This window comes from Chlorocebus sabaeus, chromosome 5 (assembly GCF_047675955.1).
Source record: "Chlorocebus sabaeus isolate Y175 chromosome 5, mChlSab1.0.hap1, whole genome shotgun sequence".
NCBI classification, from domain to species: domain Eukaryota; kingdom Metazoa; phylum Chordata; class Mammalia; order Primates; family Cercopithecidae; genus Chlorocebus; species Chlorocebus sabaeus.
In genome coordinates this window covers 63,730,702-63,744,147 of record NC_132908.1, presented here as the reverse complement: position 1 = coordinate 63,744,147, position 13,446 = coordinate 63,730,702, and the positions used below count along the sequence as shown (strand labels likewise).

The window sequence follows — 13,446 nt, the reverse complement described above, 5'->3', positions numbered from 1 at the left end:
ACAATGGCACAATCTTGGCTTACTGCAACCTCTACCTCCCGGGTTCAACTGATTCTCCTGCCTCAGCCTCCCAACTGGGATTACAGGCGCCCGCCACCATGCCCAGCTAATTTTTTGCACTTTTAGTAGAGACAGGGTTTCACCATGTTGGCCAGGCTGATCTCGAACTCCTGACCTCAGGTGATCCACCCGCCTTGGCCTCCCAAAGTACTGTTATTACAGGTGTGAGCCACTGCACCATGCCCCTCCAATGTTTTATTCCATCCTCATGCAGGCTTTAGGTTCTCTCAGTTCAGGTGCAATTTCACACGACAAAGACATTTACATAACTACTGTTCCCAAGGAAACTGTTGTAGGAGACCAAAGTCGTTTATAGGCAGACCTCCATCAGCTGAGGGTTGATATAAGCCCTTTACTTATAAAATTTTAATCATCATAAAATTTTCATCCAGTATTCATACAATGCTCTTTATTTACTCAAGAAAGCATTTTTACTATGAGCCAAGCACTCTGCTAATGTGATGATAGCCATTGGTATTGGTAGCGTCACTGAGGAGTAATATCTGTGTGGGTAGTTAGGGAGTGCTTGTTAGGATAAGCTCTGGCTGCTGGTGGTAAGCCATTTAAGAGTTGAAAGTGGTGTCAACTGATGGGAGGGGACAAAAGAGTGGAAAGTGGGAGAGTGACCGGGTAAACATTTTATTTTAAATGGGTCACTCTGAAGTTGAGTATAAAGTAAATGGATTTAAAGGGGCAAAGATTGGAGGCAGGGATTGCTGTTAGAAATTTCCAGTGGCCTAAGTAAGAGAGAGTGTGTTCTTTTTTCCAGTTTAGGGAAGAGAAGAAGAGGGGTGGATAATAATGAAGGTTTGGCATTGCTAGTTGTGTGCCTGCCTTTATAAGAATTATTTTATTTACTCTTTCCAAAACCTTTATAAGGTACAGATTGAGCATCATTAATCCAAAAATCCAAAATCAGAAATGCTCCAAAATGCAAAACTTTTTGAGCACTGATATGATATTCAAAGAAAACACTCATTGGAACATTTCTTCAGATTTTTGGGTTAGAGAGCTCATCTAATATGTATTTGCAAATATACCAAAATCTCAGCAAAATCCAAAACACTTATGGTCCCAAGCATTTTGGATAAGAGAGATATACAGCCTATAGAACTTTAATATCTGCTTTTTATAGATGATGCTGAGGCAATGAGAGATTAAATTTTTTGCCTAAGGTCACATAGTTAGCAAGTGACAAAACTGGGCCTACCTCTAAGCACTCACTGAAATTATACACTCTCCTGTACTCTCTCATGTGGACAGCAATGTACAGAGTGAGATTAGGAAGTGGAAAGTTACTGATACTGGGGCCAAGGAAGCAAGAAGTGAAGGATGACCATCAGGTTTCTGGGGAAGAGTCTAGGTAGATGGTGATGCTGTCTATTGAAGACCACAAGAGGAGGGAGGATAGGTTGTTAGTTGCTATCTGTACATAGGTTTTGTCAATTTTGAGCTTTTCCAGTTAGAACAAATTCTGTTCTAAAGGAATCTTGTTTTACTTTTACTAAAACTTTATAGTTAACTTAAGATTTGTGCATTTTACTATGTGTAAATCGTACCTTAATAAAACAGTAAAAAAACCTGTGGGCCCTGTACCCATTTAAAAACTAAAGATTTCGTAGGTTTCTATAATTCAGTGTATTGTCATCAGTATTGCCAAAGAATTAAGTTTATCTTTTGAGCTGGGCACGGTGGCTCACACCTGTAATCCAAGAACTTTGGAAGGCCGAGACAGGAGGAGCCCTTGAATCCAGGAGTTTGAGACTAGCCTGGGTGACGTAGTGAGACCCCATCTCTACAAAAAAATTAAAAAATTAGCTGGGCGCAGTGACACGAGACTGTAGTCCCACCTTCTCAGGAGGCTGAGGTGGGAGGATCCCTTCAGCCCAGGAGTTTCAGCAGTGAGCTATGGTTGTGCCACTGCACTTCAGCCTGGGTAATACAGCAAGATCCTATCTCTTTTTTTTTTTAAGTATTAAATTTATCCTTTTGAATTCTTTGTTTCACAGTAATAGAATCTCATCCAGATAATGCATTAGAGGATCTACGACTAGATAAGCCATTTCCTGAACTGAGAGAACATTTTCAGTCCTATGATTTGGATCATATGGAAAAAAAGGTTGGTAGTGTGTGTGACCTTACATTTACAGACAGACCTAAAACATTTTTTTTTAACCTAAGGTTTTTGAATTACACCAAAGTGGGAAAATCCTATAAACCTCCATATTCCTGTCATCCAGATTACCCAATAACAATATTTTACCTTTTCAACATATTAATTTTTCTCCAAAATTAAAAAACTTTTTTATTGAAGAAAAGTATATATACTGAACATCTGTGTAATCACTACCCAGGTCAAGAAATTAGACATTAACCTATTCCAGGTGGGGAGATGGGGATGGTTAATGGGTACCAAAAAAATAATTGGAAAGAATGAATAAGATTTACTCCTTGAAAGCACAACAAGGTGACTATAGTTAATAATGACAACTTAGTTATACGTTTTAAAATAATTAAGAGTTTAATTGGATTATTTGTAACATAAAGGATAAACGCTTGAGGGGATAAATGCTATACAGATACCCCTCTCCATGATGTGCTTCACATTGCATACCTGTATCAAAGCATGTACCCCATAAATATATATACCTAAGTACCCACAAAAATTGAAAATAAAAAATTTTCAAACAGAAAACAGAAACAAAAAAATTCCAAGAAGTCCTCTTTATGGCCTTTTTCTAAACAAATAGAAATAATGACATAAAAATATAATTTAAAGAGTATATGTATTTTTGCCTACTTCCATATTAATTAACATGCAGTTGTTTACTTGGTTCATCAGAAAACAGAAAAGATCCTCCTTTCTTTAGGATAGGTGTCTGAAATTGAGATTTGAGCTGTGTTTTTGGGTGGCAGTCTCTGAGACTGTTTTGCTGGTATAAGGGGGACAATCATAGTATGTACGTGACATACTAGATATCTACCTCTAGAAGAATTTGTAAAGCAGTTTTTATTAACTCAGTTCATTTTCCTCTATTCATTACTCTGCATATATTAGGAGATCATAAATATTGTTGAATTTGTTGAAAACGAGATGGTACAGTGAAGAATTAATAATACCAATATTTTCTTTTATTTGTCTCTCATTTTTAGGACCACAGCCATACTCCATGGATTGTGATCATAGCTAAATATTTAGCACAGTGGTATAGTGAAGTATGTCCTTTTAAAAAAAAATTTCATATGCAACTGTATTTTCAGTTTCTTATAAAGGATTTCCTTGATGGGGAATGGGAGATTAATTTTTTTCCTTATGGGCTTGTATGGTAGGGCAAATGGATGCTTTTAAATTTAAATCCAGCAGTTCATCTTTTGATCCTGATAATTTTAATTAACAAAATGAAATTTGATGAATGTCGTTATGAAACTGGCAGGGGGAATGAATGTAGATAAATGGTCACAGTGTCTGTTTTCTATCAAGTGAGCCTCTGATTTCACAGAGAAATATATTTGTTGATGAAATCTTAGGTAGAGAATGGGGGACACTGTAGACTTTCAATTTCTGTATTTTGAGTTTTTAATAACTAGATTTTTAAAATTTTTAACCAATTTAGACAAATGGACGAATACCTAAAACATATAAAGAAAAAGAAGACTTCAGAGATTTGATTAGACAAGGTAATATTATGGGATATGATTAAATACTATATAAAGCTTGAAAAGCAAATTGCTAGAGGCAAGTGCTTATTGGATTTCTGTTGACACCTTTGTCAGATGATATCATCATGAGCTTTTATTTCACTTTCCCTCTGGAGAAGTTAAGAAGCCACGCCTTGTATAGTTTTAAGGACTAATGATAAGCCATATTTCTTCTTAAGATTCAATATTCTGCAGAATCTGACAAGGTTATTTTTATAATGGGGGAACAGAAGAGTGAAAAGAAAAGGGCTGTTGTTTGCTAACAATTTCCCATTAAAATAGGAATTCTAAAGAATGAAAATGGGGCTCCAGAAGATGAAGAGAATTTTGAAGAAGCCATTAAAAATGTGAACACAGCACTAAATACAACTCAGGTAATGAAAGAGTTGCTGAGGGATTCACATGAACAAGGTGTTTTCTAGAGTCCTTGACTATTAAATGGTTGATTACAATGATTTAAGTTCATATTTTCTAAATGTATAGTTAGAAATAAATACAGGGCCGGGCATGGTGGCTCATCCTAGCACTTTGGGAGGCTGAGGCGGGCGGACCACCTGAGATCAGGAGTTTGAGACGAGCCTGGCCAACATAGCGAAACCGCGTCTCTACTAAAAATACAAAAATTAGCCGGGCATGGTGGAACATACCTGTAACCCCAGCTACTCAGGAGGCTGAGGCAGGAGAATCACTTGAACCCAGGAGGCAGACGTTACAGTGAGCCAAGATTACACCACTGCACTCCAGCCTGGGCAACAGAGTAAGACTCCGCCTCAGGTGCCTTTGGTTTTGTTATGGCTTAGTTGTTGAAGTATGACCATTGAAGTTTTTGGGGAGCTTTGGAATAACACCTGGTAGTTTAAGTTAGAATTTTCTTGCAACTTAAAACAGCAAATATGCTGCCTTTCAAGTTAGGAAGGCACGTAAGATATTATTACCAACTTTTTGGAGACAACAAGGCAGCATTGCTTAGTGATTAAAAGTGTGTGCTGGCTGGGGCCAGGTGCAGTGGCTCACACCTGTAATCCCAACACGTTTGGGAGGCCGAGGAGGGCAGATCACATGAGGTCAGGAGTCCAAGACCAGCCTGGCCAACATGGTGAAACCCCATCTATACTAAAAATACAAAAAATTAGCTGGGCATGGTGGTGGGCACCTGTAATCCCAGCTACTTGGGAGACAGAGGTTGCAGTGAGCTGAGATCTTGCCAGTGTACTCCAGCCTGGGCGACAAGAGTGAGACTCTGTCTCAAAAAAAAAAAAAAAAAAAAAGTGGTTGCCGGCCAGGTGTGGTGGCTCACACCTGTAATCCTGACACTTTGGGAGGCCAGGGCAGAAAAATTGCTTGAGCCCAGTTCAAGACCAGCCTGAACAACATAGGGAGATACAGTCTATACAAAAAATTTAAAAATTAGATGGGTGTGGTGGCGTGCACCTATAGTCTCAGCTACTCTGAACCCTAAGATGGTGGGAGGATCGCTTGAGCCCTGGAGGTTGAGGCTGCAGTGAGCCATGATTGTGCCACTGCATTGCAGCCTAGGCAATGATATGAGACCCTGTGTCCATAAAAGTATGTGCTTTGTGAATCACTTTTCTGGGGTGATGAAAATTTTCTGTTTTAATTGGGGTTATGGCTAAAAATATGTATATATAGTTATCAAAATGCATTGAATTGGACATTTAAAATCTCTATTTCACTGAATATAAAACCACCGTTGAAAAGAAAAGGTTCAATAGTTGGGGGACAGTAAGTTAAATAAACAGATAAAAATGCACCAGGTGCTATGAACAAAATTACAGCAGAACAAAGGGGCAGAGAGCATGTTGGGGACAAGGGAATCTGGGGTTGAGAGACATTTTTAGATAGGGAGCCAGGGAGACTTTCCAAGAGATGTTTAAGCAGAAGCCTGAGTGAAGTGACATGCAGAGGTCTGGGGGAAGAGCTTTTCAGTTGGAGGAAGCACATGTGCAAAAAAGTGGGAGGAAGCTTGACTTTTGTTCAAGCATCAGTAAGCAAGTCAGTGTGATTGGAGTGAAGTGAAAAAGGGGGGAAAGTGGTAGGAAGGATTTGAGTTTGGAGAGGCAGAAAGAACCAGATCATAAAGGCCTTGCAGGCTATTTAAGCATTTCGATCAGGGAAGTGGAGTGAGCTGCTTTATATTCTAAAAGACCATTCTGACTTTGGTGAGGAGAACAGAATTGAGGAGACTGGGAATGGAAGCAGAGAGACCAGTTAGGAGGTACCACTGAGACATTTCATTTTTCCACGCAACAGTAGAATTAAAACCTATGATTTGTATACTTTTTTTTTTTTTTTGAGACAGGGTCTCACATTGTTGCCCAGGGTAGAGTGCAGTGACGCAATGACTGCTCACTGCAGTCTTGACCTCCTGTGTTCAAGTGATCCTCCCACCTCAGCCTCCCAAGTAGCTGGGACCACAAGCATGTGCCACCATGCCTAGCTAATTTACTTTTACATTTTGTATAGGCAGGGTCTCCCTGTTTTGTTCAGGTTGATCTCGAACTCCTGGGCTCAAGTGACCCTCCCACCTTGGCCTCCTAAATGCTGGGATTATAGGTGTGAGCCATCGTGCTTGGCTTTATACTCTTGATTAATGTATGAAGATCTTGCTAGCAATAAAATTGCTTTATAGTTTTAGTTTTTTTCAGAGTGGTTGTCTCAGTGGTCACTAATTAGGGTGCAAGGGTTTCCAATTTTTGACAAGATGAAAAATCATGGAATACTACAAGTCTATAATCTGTTTTGTCTTCAGATTTAACTATATAAAATCATTTACTGGGGCCCCCTCTTTACCCCATTTATGGTATAAGAGAATAGGTATTAAATGCTAGCAACAGTGGGCAGGAGAGGTCTTTCTTCCATTCTTTCTTTCCCCATCAAATCTTCATATGGTACTGATTCTAAATAAAATTATAAACAAATCAGAAGTTTGTATTTGATTACAATTTGAGAATTCAAAGAATATATCTGAAGAAATAGCACTGAAAATAAAGATGGGCAAATTCTTAATACTGTGTAAGTAAATGTTTCATGTTCCTTTGTTAGATCCCAAGCAGTATTGAAGATATATTTAATGATGATCGCTGCATAAATATCACCAAACAGGTAACAACAACGAAAGTAAAAACATTGCTGTCTAAACCTTTGGGTCAAAGTAAAACGCCACTTAATGTTAATTTTTTCTTATTCTTTTAGACTCCATCATTTTGGATTTTAGCTCGTGCCTTAAAGGAATTTGTGGCCAAAGAGGGTCAAGGAAATTTACCTGTTCGAGGCACAATCCCTGATATGATTGCAGATTCAGGCAAATATATAAAACTGCAAAACGTGTATGTCACTGTTTTCAAACTATGTAGTATACAAAGTCTGATTATATTAGAGATAAACATTTTATCATCCTATCAGAAATCAAATGAAAGTTTATTATAACCTCATTGCTTATAAATAAACTAGGCCAGCTGCAGTGGCTCATGCCTGTAATCCCAACACTTTGGGAGGCCAAGGTGGGAGAATTGCTTGAGTCCAGGAGTTTGAGACCATCCTGGGCAACAGTGAGACTTCCGTCTCTACAAATTGAAAAATTAGGTGGGCATGGTAGCATGTGCCTTTAATCTCAACTACTCGGGAGCCTGAGGCAGAAGGATCTCTTGAGCTCAGGAGTTTGAGGCTGCAGCGAGCTATGATCATGCCACTTCACTTCAGCCTGGGTGACAGAGCAAGACCCTGTTTCAAATAAATAAGTAAAAATAAGCTAAAGAACTTAGGCCAGGCTGGGCGCAGTGGCTTATGCCTATAATCCCAGCACTTTGGGAGGCTGAGGTGGGCGGATCACAAGGTCAGGAGATTAAGACTATCCTGGCTAACACAGGAAAACCCGTCTCTACTAAAAATCCAAAAAACTTAGCCGGGAGTGGTGGCGGGTGCCTGTAGTCCCAGCTACTTGGGAGGCTGAGGCAGGAGAATAGCGTGAACCCGGGAGGTGGAGCTTGCAGTGGGCCGAGATCATGTCACTGCACTCCAACCTGGGCAACAAAGTGAGACTCTGTCTCAAAAAAAAAAAAAAAGAAACTTAGGCCGGGCGGGCGGATCATGAGGTCAGGAGATCAAGACCATCCTGGCCAACATGGTGAAACCCTGTCTCTACTAAAAAAAAAATACAAAAAATTAGCCAGGCGTGGTGGTGTGTGCCTGTAGTCCCAGCTATTCGGGAGGCTAAGGCAGGGGAATCGCTTGAACCCAGGAGGTGGAGGTTGCAGTGAGCCGAGATCGCACCACTGCACTCCAGCCTGGCGACAGCAAAATTCCACCTCAAAAAAAAAAAAAAAAAACAACTTAGGGATGATTCTTTTTAGGCTCAAAGCAAAATTGAATGGGAAATACAGAATTACCACATATCCCTAGGAGGCAGAGTTTTTTTTTTTCCCTACCTCATGATAAACTTAATATTTGGTCACTTAACTCTGTGCTATGAACTATGTGTATTAAGTAATTTAATATACACACAAGGTTCACAACAACCTTATGAGAGAGAGAGATACTGTTATTGTCCCCATTTTACACTTGAAGAAACTAAGGTATTGAAAAGGTTACTTATACAAGATCAGATAGCTGGTAAATAGCAGAACCAAGATTTGAACCCCAGAAAACCCAGTACCAGAGCCTGTATTCTTAGCCATGGCCCTATACTGCCTTCTATTTGTAACTTAAAACCATGATGTGTTTGATGAATTTTTTATTTTAATGTTTCATAATTTATAGTCTATAACTAGACACCTTGCTATCCAGGTATCACTAGCCTGAACCCAGATAGACTATCATAGGGATGGATCTCAATGAATATTACCCTCATATAGTTAGGGCATGGTGCAAAGAATCCAGGTCTGCTGGCTTGGTTTCTTTGGGGGCCAAGTAATGTCACATAGAGATGATCTCTGTTCCCCAGACAGATTTCACTCTTTATCATGTCACCATTGAAAGAATCTTGGTTTGTTGTCCTAGCCTAAGAGTTCAACTACTTAAAACTTGGGGAAGGTCAGTTGAGGGTAGAAAGAAGTATGACCTTACGTGGGAGGTAGTCAGCCTGAACACTAATGATTTTTAGAGGGTGAAAGGTAAATAGACCTAAAGAAGTTTTATGGCCGGGTGCAGGGGCTCACACATGTATTCCCAGCACTTTGGGAGGCCAAAGCAGGTGGTGAAATGTGCCACAGGGGATGTTCACAGGTATTTTAAATGATCGAAATTTTACGTTTTCCATGGTCTCAGTGGTATAGATAATTATTGGATAAGGGTTTTTTTTCCTCTCATAATAAATGGAGAGTATTTTAAAACTGAATCAGAGGTACAGCATGTTTATCTGTGGCAATGCTAAAAAGGTATGAAGGTCAGTTAATTGAAAATTGTCATTAATACAGTATTTTCAGTTTTTAAATCACTTGAACTCAGGAGTTCGAGACCAGCCTGGGCAACATGGTGAAACTCTGTCTCTACAAAAAGACAAAAATTAGTCGGGTGTGGTAGCGTGCGCCTGAATTTCCAGCTACTTGGGAGACTGAAGTGGGAGGATCATATGAGTGTGGGAAGTTGAGGCTGCATTGAGCCAGGATTGCACCGCTGCACTCCAGCCTGGGCGGCAGAGCGAGATCCTGTCTCAGAAAACAAAAACAAAAGTTTTACATTGGAGATGAACAGTTTTAATGTATTTAACTTTCCTTGGACTTGACTTCCAGGAGATAAGTCATGTTCTTCAGTAACGTATTTTTTAGGTCCTCTGTCACAGAGCCTAAATCATAGATCCCTTTAGGAGGGCAGTTTTTAAATTGGGTGCTGTTAGAGGGACCCTGGGTTTTAGTGGGCACTGAGAGTCTGTCACTAACACTGGAAAGACTCCCAGCTACTCATAGGTGCTGTTGATAGCATTTCCCTGGCATTTTCACATTTCATACATTGTCAGGCCTGTGTTTTTTCATGAAAAGGAAATAAATTTTTTGTTCATGGTAACAATTTAAATTTTGCTAATTTAAAAATTTGTTAATAATTGCTTTTTGTTCTTTTTCAGTTACCGTGAAAAAGCAAAGAAAGATGCTGCTGCTGTGGGTAATCATGTTGCCAAATTGCTGCAGTCCATTGGCCAGGTAAGCTGCTGGGCACACTGTGCCTATACAGGCCTGAGCACATAACTCCAGCCAGAAAGGGTTTAGAGACAGAGGGTGTGGCACTAGCTCTGCTTATTTAGGGGGAGCTCTCGTTTGCCTGCCTAATGGGAGAGCTTGTGATAAGGAAACAAGATATTTTTAAAGTGCTCTCCCAGCTCTTGGAGAAAGCCTCCCCATCTCACAGTGATTGGCTTTGTGCCGCACCCTTTGTTAATCTTGTCTTTTAAACTGGAACAGAATCTGTATTTATCTCTTTACAGGCACCAGAGTCCATTTCAGAGAAAGAATTAAAATTACTCTGTAAGTCCCCTTGAATTAATTTCCTTATTTTGCTTGATGGAAATGTGCCACAGGGAATGTTCCCTGGTATTTTGAATGGTTGAAATTTTAAGTGTTCCATGGCCTCAGTGATATAGATAATTATTGGGTAAGGTTTTTTTTTTTCCCTCCCATAATAAATGGAGAGTATTTTAAGACTGAATCAGAGGTAGAGCATGTTTATCTGTGGCAATGCTAAAAAGGCATGATGGTCAGTTAATTGAAAATTGCCATTAATACAGTATTTTCAGTTTTTAAATGTTAAGTAATTTAGGAAATTTTTTTGTCTGAAGACTTTGGGTGTGAAATCTTGAGTCACGTGTACATTGACAATATTGGTTTAAATACTCATTTTGATCTGTGTTAAATGACTGTAATGGAGTTAAGAATTTTGCCATCTAGTTTCAGAGTGGTTAGGTTCGTAGGAGTCTCTCAGTAACTCCTCAGTAGGCCAAAAGCATTTTCTTTTATTTAAGAGTCAGTTTCAAAATACTCAATCTGTTGTGCATGCCATCTGAAGATTTCTCCCTGTAGCTACTGCTCCTACGTCCTGTGGAAGTTTATATTTTGCAAGCTCCCCATCCTTAAAATAGATTTATCCAAGCTTTCCATTTTATGACTTCTCCGCAATGTCTGTTTAGGCTCAGTTTTAATGTTTTCTGCCACAACTAATCTTGCACCTTGTTTGTTCTATTAGACTAATCTTGAATTAGCATTTGTTGCATTAGATTATATACTACTAGATCAAAAGTTTGATGCTAGGTACTTGAACATTTATTATTCTCTTCTACTTTGGGGCATTTTTGAAAATTTCAATAATACAAAGCTTAAAAAAAGTCATTACATATATCAAGAGTACAATTCATAAACCTCTCTCTTTTAGGACTACTTATCCATAATAATGATGAAAACTATTATTTGTAGAGCCATATCAGGCATTGTGCTAGAGATGCACTTTATACAAGGTGTCACATTTAATCTATAGAACAATTCTCAAAGGTAAACAGTATCATCCCCATTTTACGCTTGAAAACTGAGGTTCAGAGAGGCCATCACCTTACTCGCTTCTGAACTGGTTGTAGTGCCAGGGATATGAATTTAAGGTGATTTGTGTTCTAGTGCTTTCTCTGCTATTAGAGCCAAGGAGAAAACATTTCTTCACATTCTTATGTCTGAGAAAGGTATACACATAATTCTCTGTTCTTAAAGTCACCTGTCATAATATTCACCTGTCACAGTCATTACTTCCAGAATATCTTTCTTCTGTTCAGGCAGCAATTCTGCATTTCTTCGAGTGGTAAGATGTCGATCCTTAGCAGAAGAATATGGTTTGGATACAATTAACAAGGATGAAATTAGTAAGTATAATAGCCTTCTGATTCTGGGTTAATTTTAATTAAACGATATAAATATTTTGCATAAAATAGTGTTGAGTATATGGTGATGATATAAAAGAGAATGTAAATATTCATATTCTAATTTTATTCTAAGCTTATCTAAGTGATTATAATTTATGTATATATTATATGAAACTTAATGTATGTATAAAGTCATATTTAGGTCACAGAGTCCATTGTATGATATGTATGAGTTAAAGTCAGTATGTTACTACTTTAGTAGAGATTGTGTGACTCCAATTAATAGTCCTGAAACTCAAGTATATAGTAAATTCAGCCCTTTATTATTTATTATATTGCAAATTAATCAAACTGAAATTTTTTTCCTTTCAGTTTCTAGCATGGACAGTCCAGATAATGAAATAGTGTTGTACTTAATGTTACGGGCTGTTGATAGATTTCATAAACAACATGGTAGATATCCAGGTAAGAATAGCAATTGAATTACCAGATATAATAAATCTTCAATAAAACATTTAAATTGAAAGTGTTCTCAGGGTATTTATAATAGTGTTGCTTGAATTTCACATTGTAAACAGATTACACCCCAAACGTTCCCCAGTGAGGAAATCCTTTTTGTTTTTTAAGTTTATTTGCAAAATAGTGTTCGATTCTAAACTATTATAGGGGGATGTTGGTTGAATATATATATAGAAGAAAACTTTTTTCTGTCATTCTCCATAGTTTGCTACTAAGACTCGCACTGAGTTTAATTTAGTGGAATAGGAAAGCCACGAGAAATATGCTGGCCAGGCATAGTATGGTGGCTCACACCTATAATGTCAGCACTTTGGGAGACTGATTCAGGCGGATTGCTTGAGCCCAGGAGTTGGAGACCAGCATGGGCAACATGGTGGAACCCCATCTCTACTGAAGATACAAAAAATTAGCCAGACATGGTGGTGTGCACTTGTAGACTCAGCTACTCGGGAGGGTGAGGTGGGAGGATCACCTGAGCCTGGGAAGTTGGGGCTACAGTGAGTTGTGATTGTGCCACTGCACTCCAGCCTGGGTGACCGTGGTGAGACTCTGTCTCAAAAAAAAAAGTATGCTAGTAATTTCTGAACTCAAGAACTCTGAAGATGTAGGAATTTTTTTGTTTAGTATCTACTTTTTCTCTTCAGTGAATGTAGTCATTGGAGAATTGGCATAATCTCAAAGATCTGAGGTTGCTCAGAATATTTCTCTTTGGGATGATAATTTTAATTGTGCAGGATTATTGCATAGCAACACATTCTAGGAGTATCATAAAACCTGCTGCTCCATCTGATGCAGTGTGTCTCCAGAGTTTATAGTCTTTTTTTTTTTTTTTTCCCTGAGATGGAGTCTCTCTCTGTTGCCCAGGCTGGAGTGCAGTGATGGGATCTTAGCTCACTGCAACCTCCGCCTCCTGGGTTTAAACAATTTTCCTGCCTCAGCCTCCTGAGTGCTGGGATTATAGGCGCCCACCACCTCGCCTGGCTAATTTTTGTATTTTTAGTAGAGACGGGGTTTCACCATGTTAGCCAGGCTGGTCTTGAACTCCTGACCTCAAGTGATCCTCCTGCCTTGGCCTCCCAAAGTGCAGGGATTACAGGCATGAGCCACTGTGCCTGGCCCAGAGTTTATAGCCTTCATGAGCACGCTAACTAGAAGAAACAAAAAAGAATAAACACTAAATATGTATTGCTTTATTTGTATTATTTGATTAGAATTTATTTCAGTTATCTATTGCATCAAACCACTTCAAAACTTACTGGTTTAAAACAATAAATAGTGTCGTGATTTTGTGGATTGCCTGGTCTCAGGCAGTTCTCCTT

General features: G+C 38.9%; 1 protein-coding gene across 3 annotated transcripts in view; it reads left to right on the top strand.

Annotated features, from left to right (window-relative positions):
• Window positions 1-13,446, top strand: part of NAE1 (NEDD8 activating enzyme E1 subunit 1) — a 28,716-nt gene that overhangs the window by 11,030 nt on the left and 4,240 nt on the right. For all 3 annotated transcript variants that reach the window (XM_007993591.3, XM_007993590.3, XM_073015442.1), the window contains 10 exons: window positions 2,070-2,179; window positions 3,214-3,276; window positions 3,675-3,738; window positions 4,042-4,133; window positions 6,823-6,882; window positions 6,973-7,106; window positions 9,836-9,911; window positions 10,193-10,232; window positions 11,522-11,608; window positions 11,981-12,073. In XM_007993591.3, coding sequence (XP_007991782.1) covers window positions 2,070-2,179; window positions 3,214-3,276; window positions 3,675-3,738; window positions 4,042-4,133; window positions 6,823-6,882; window positions 6,973-7,106; window positions 9,836-9,911; window positions 10,193-10,232; window positions 11,522-11,608; window positions 11,981-12,073 — 819 coding nt within the window. The remainder of the gene's footprint in view (window positions 1-2,069; window positions 2,180-3,213; window positions 3,277-3,674; window positions 3,739-4,041; window positions 4,134-6,822; window positions 6,883-6,972; window positions 7,107-9,835; window positions 9,912-10,192; window positions 10,233-11,521; window positions 11,609-11,980; window positions 12,074-13,446) is intronic.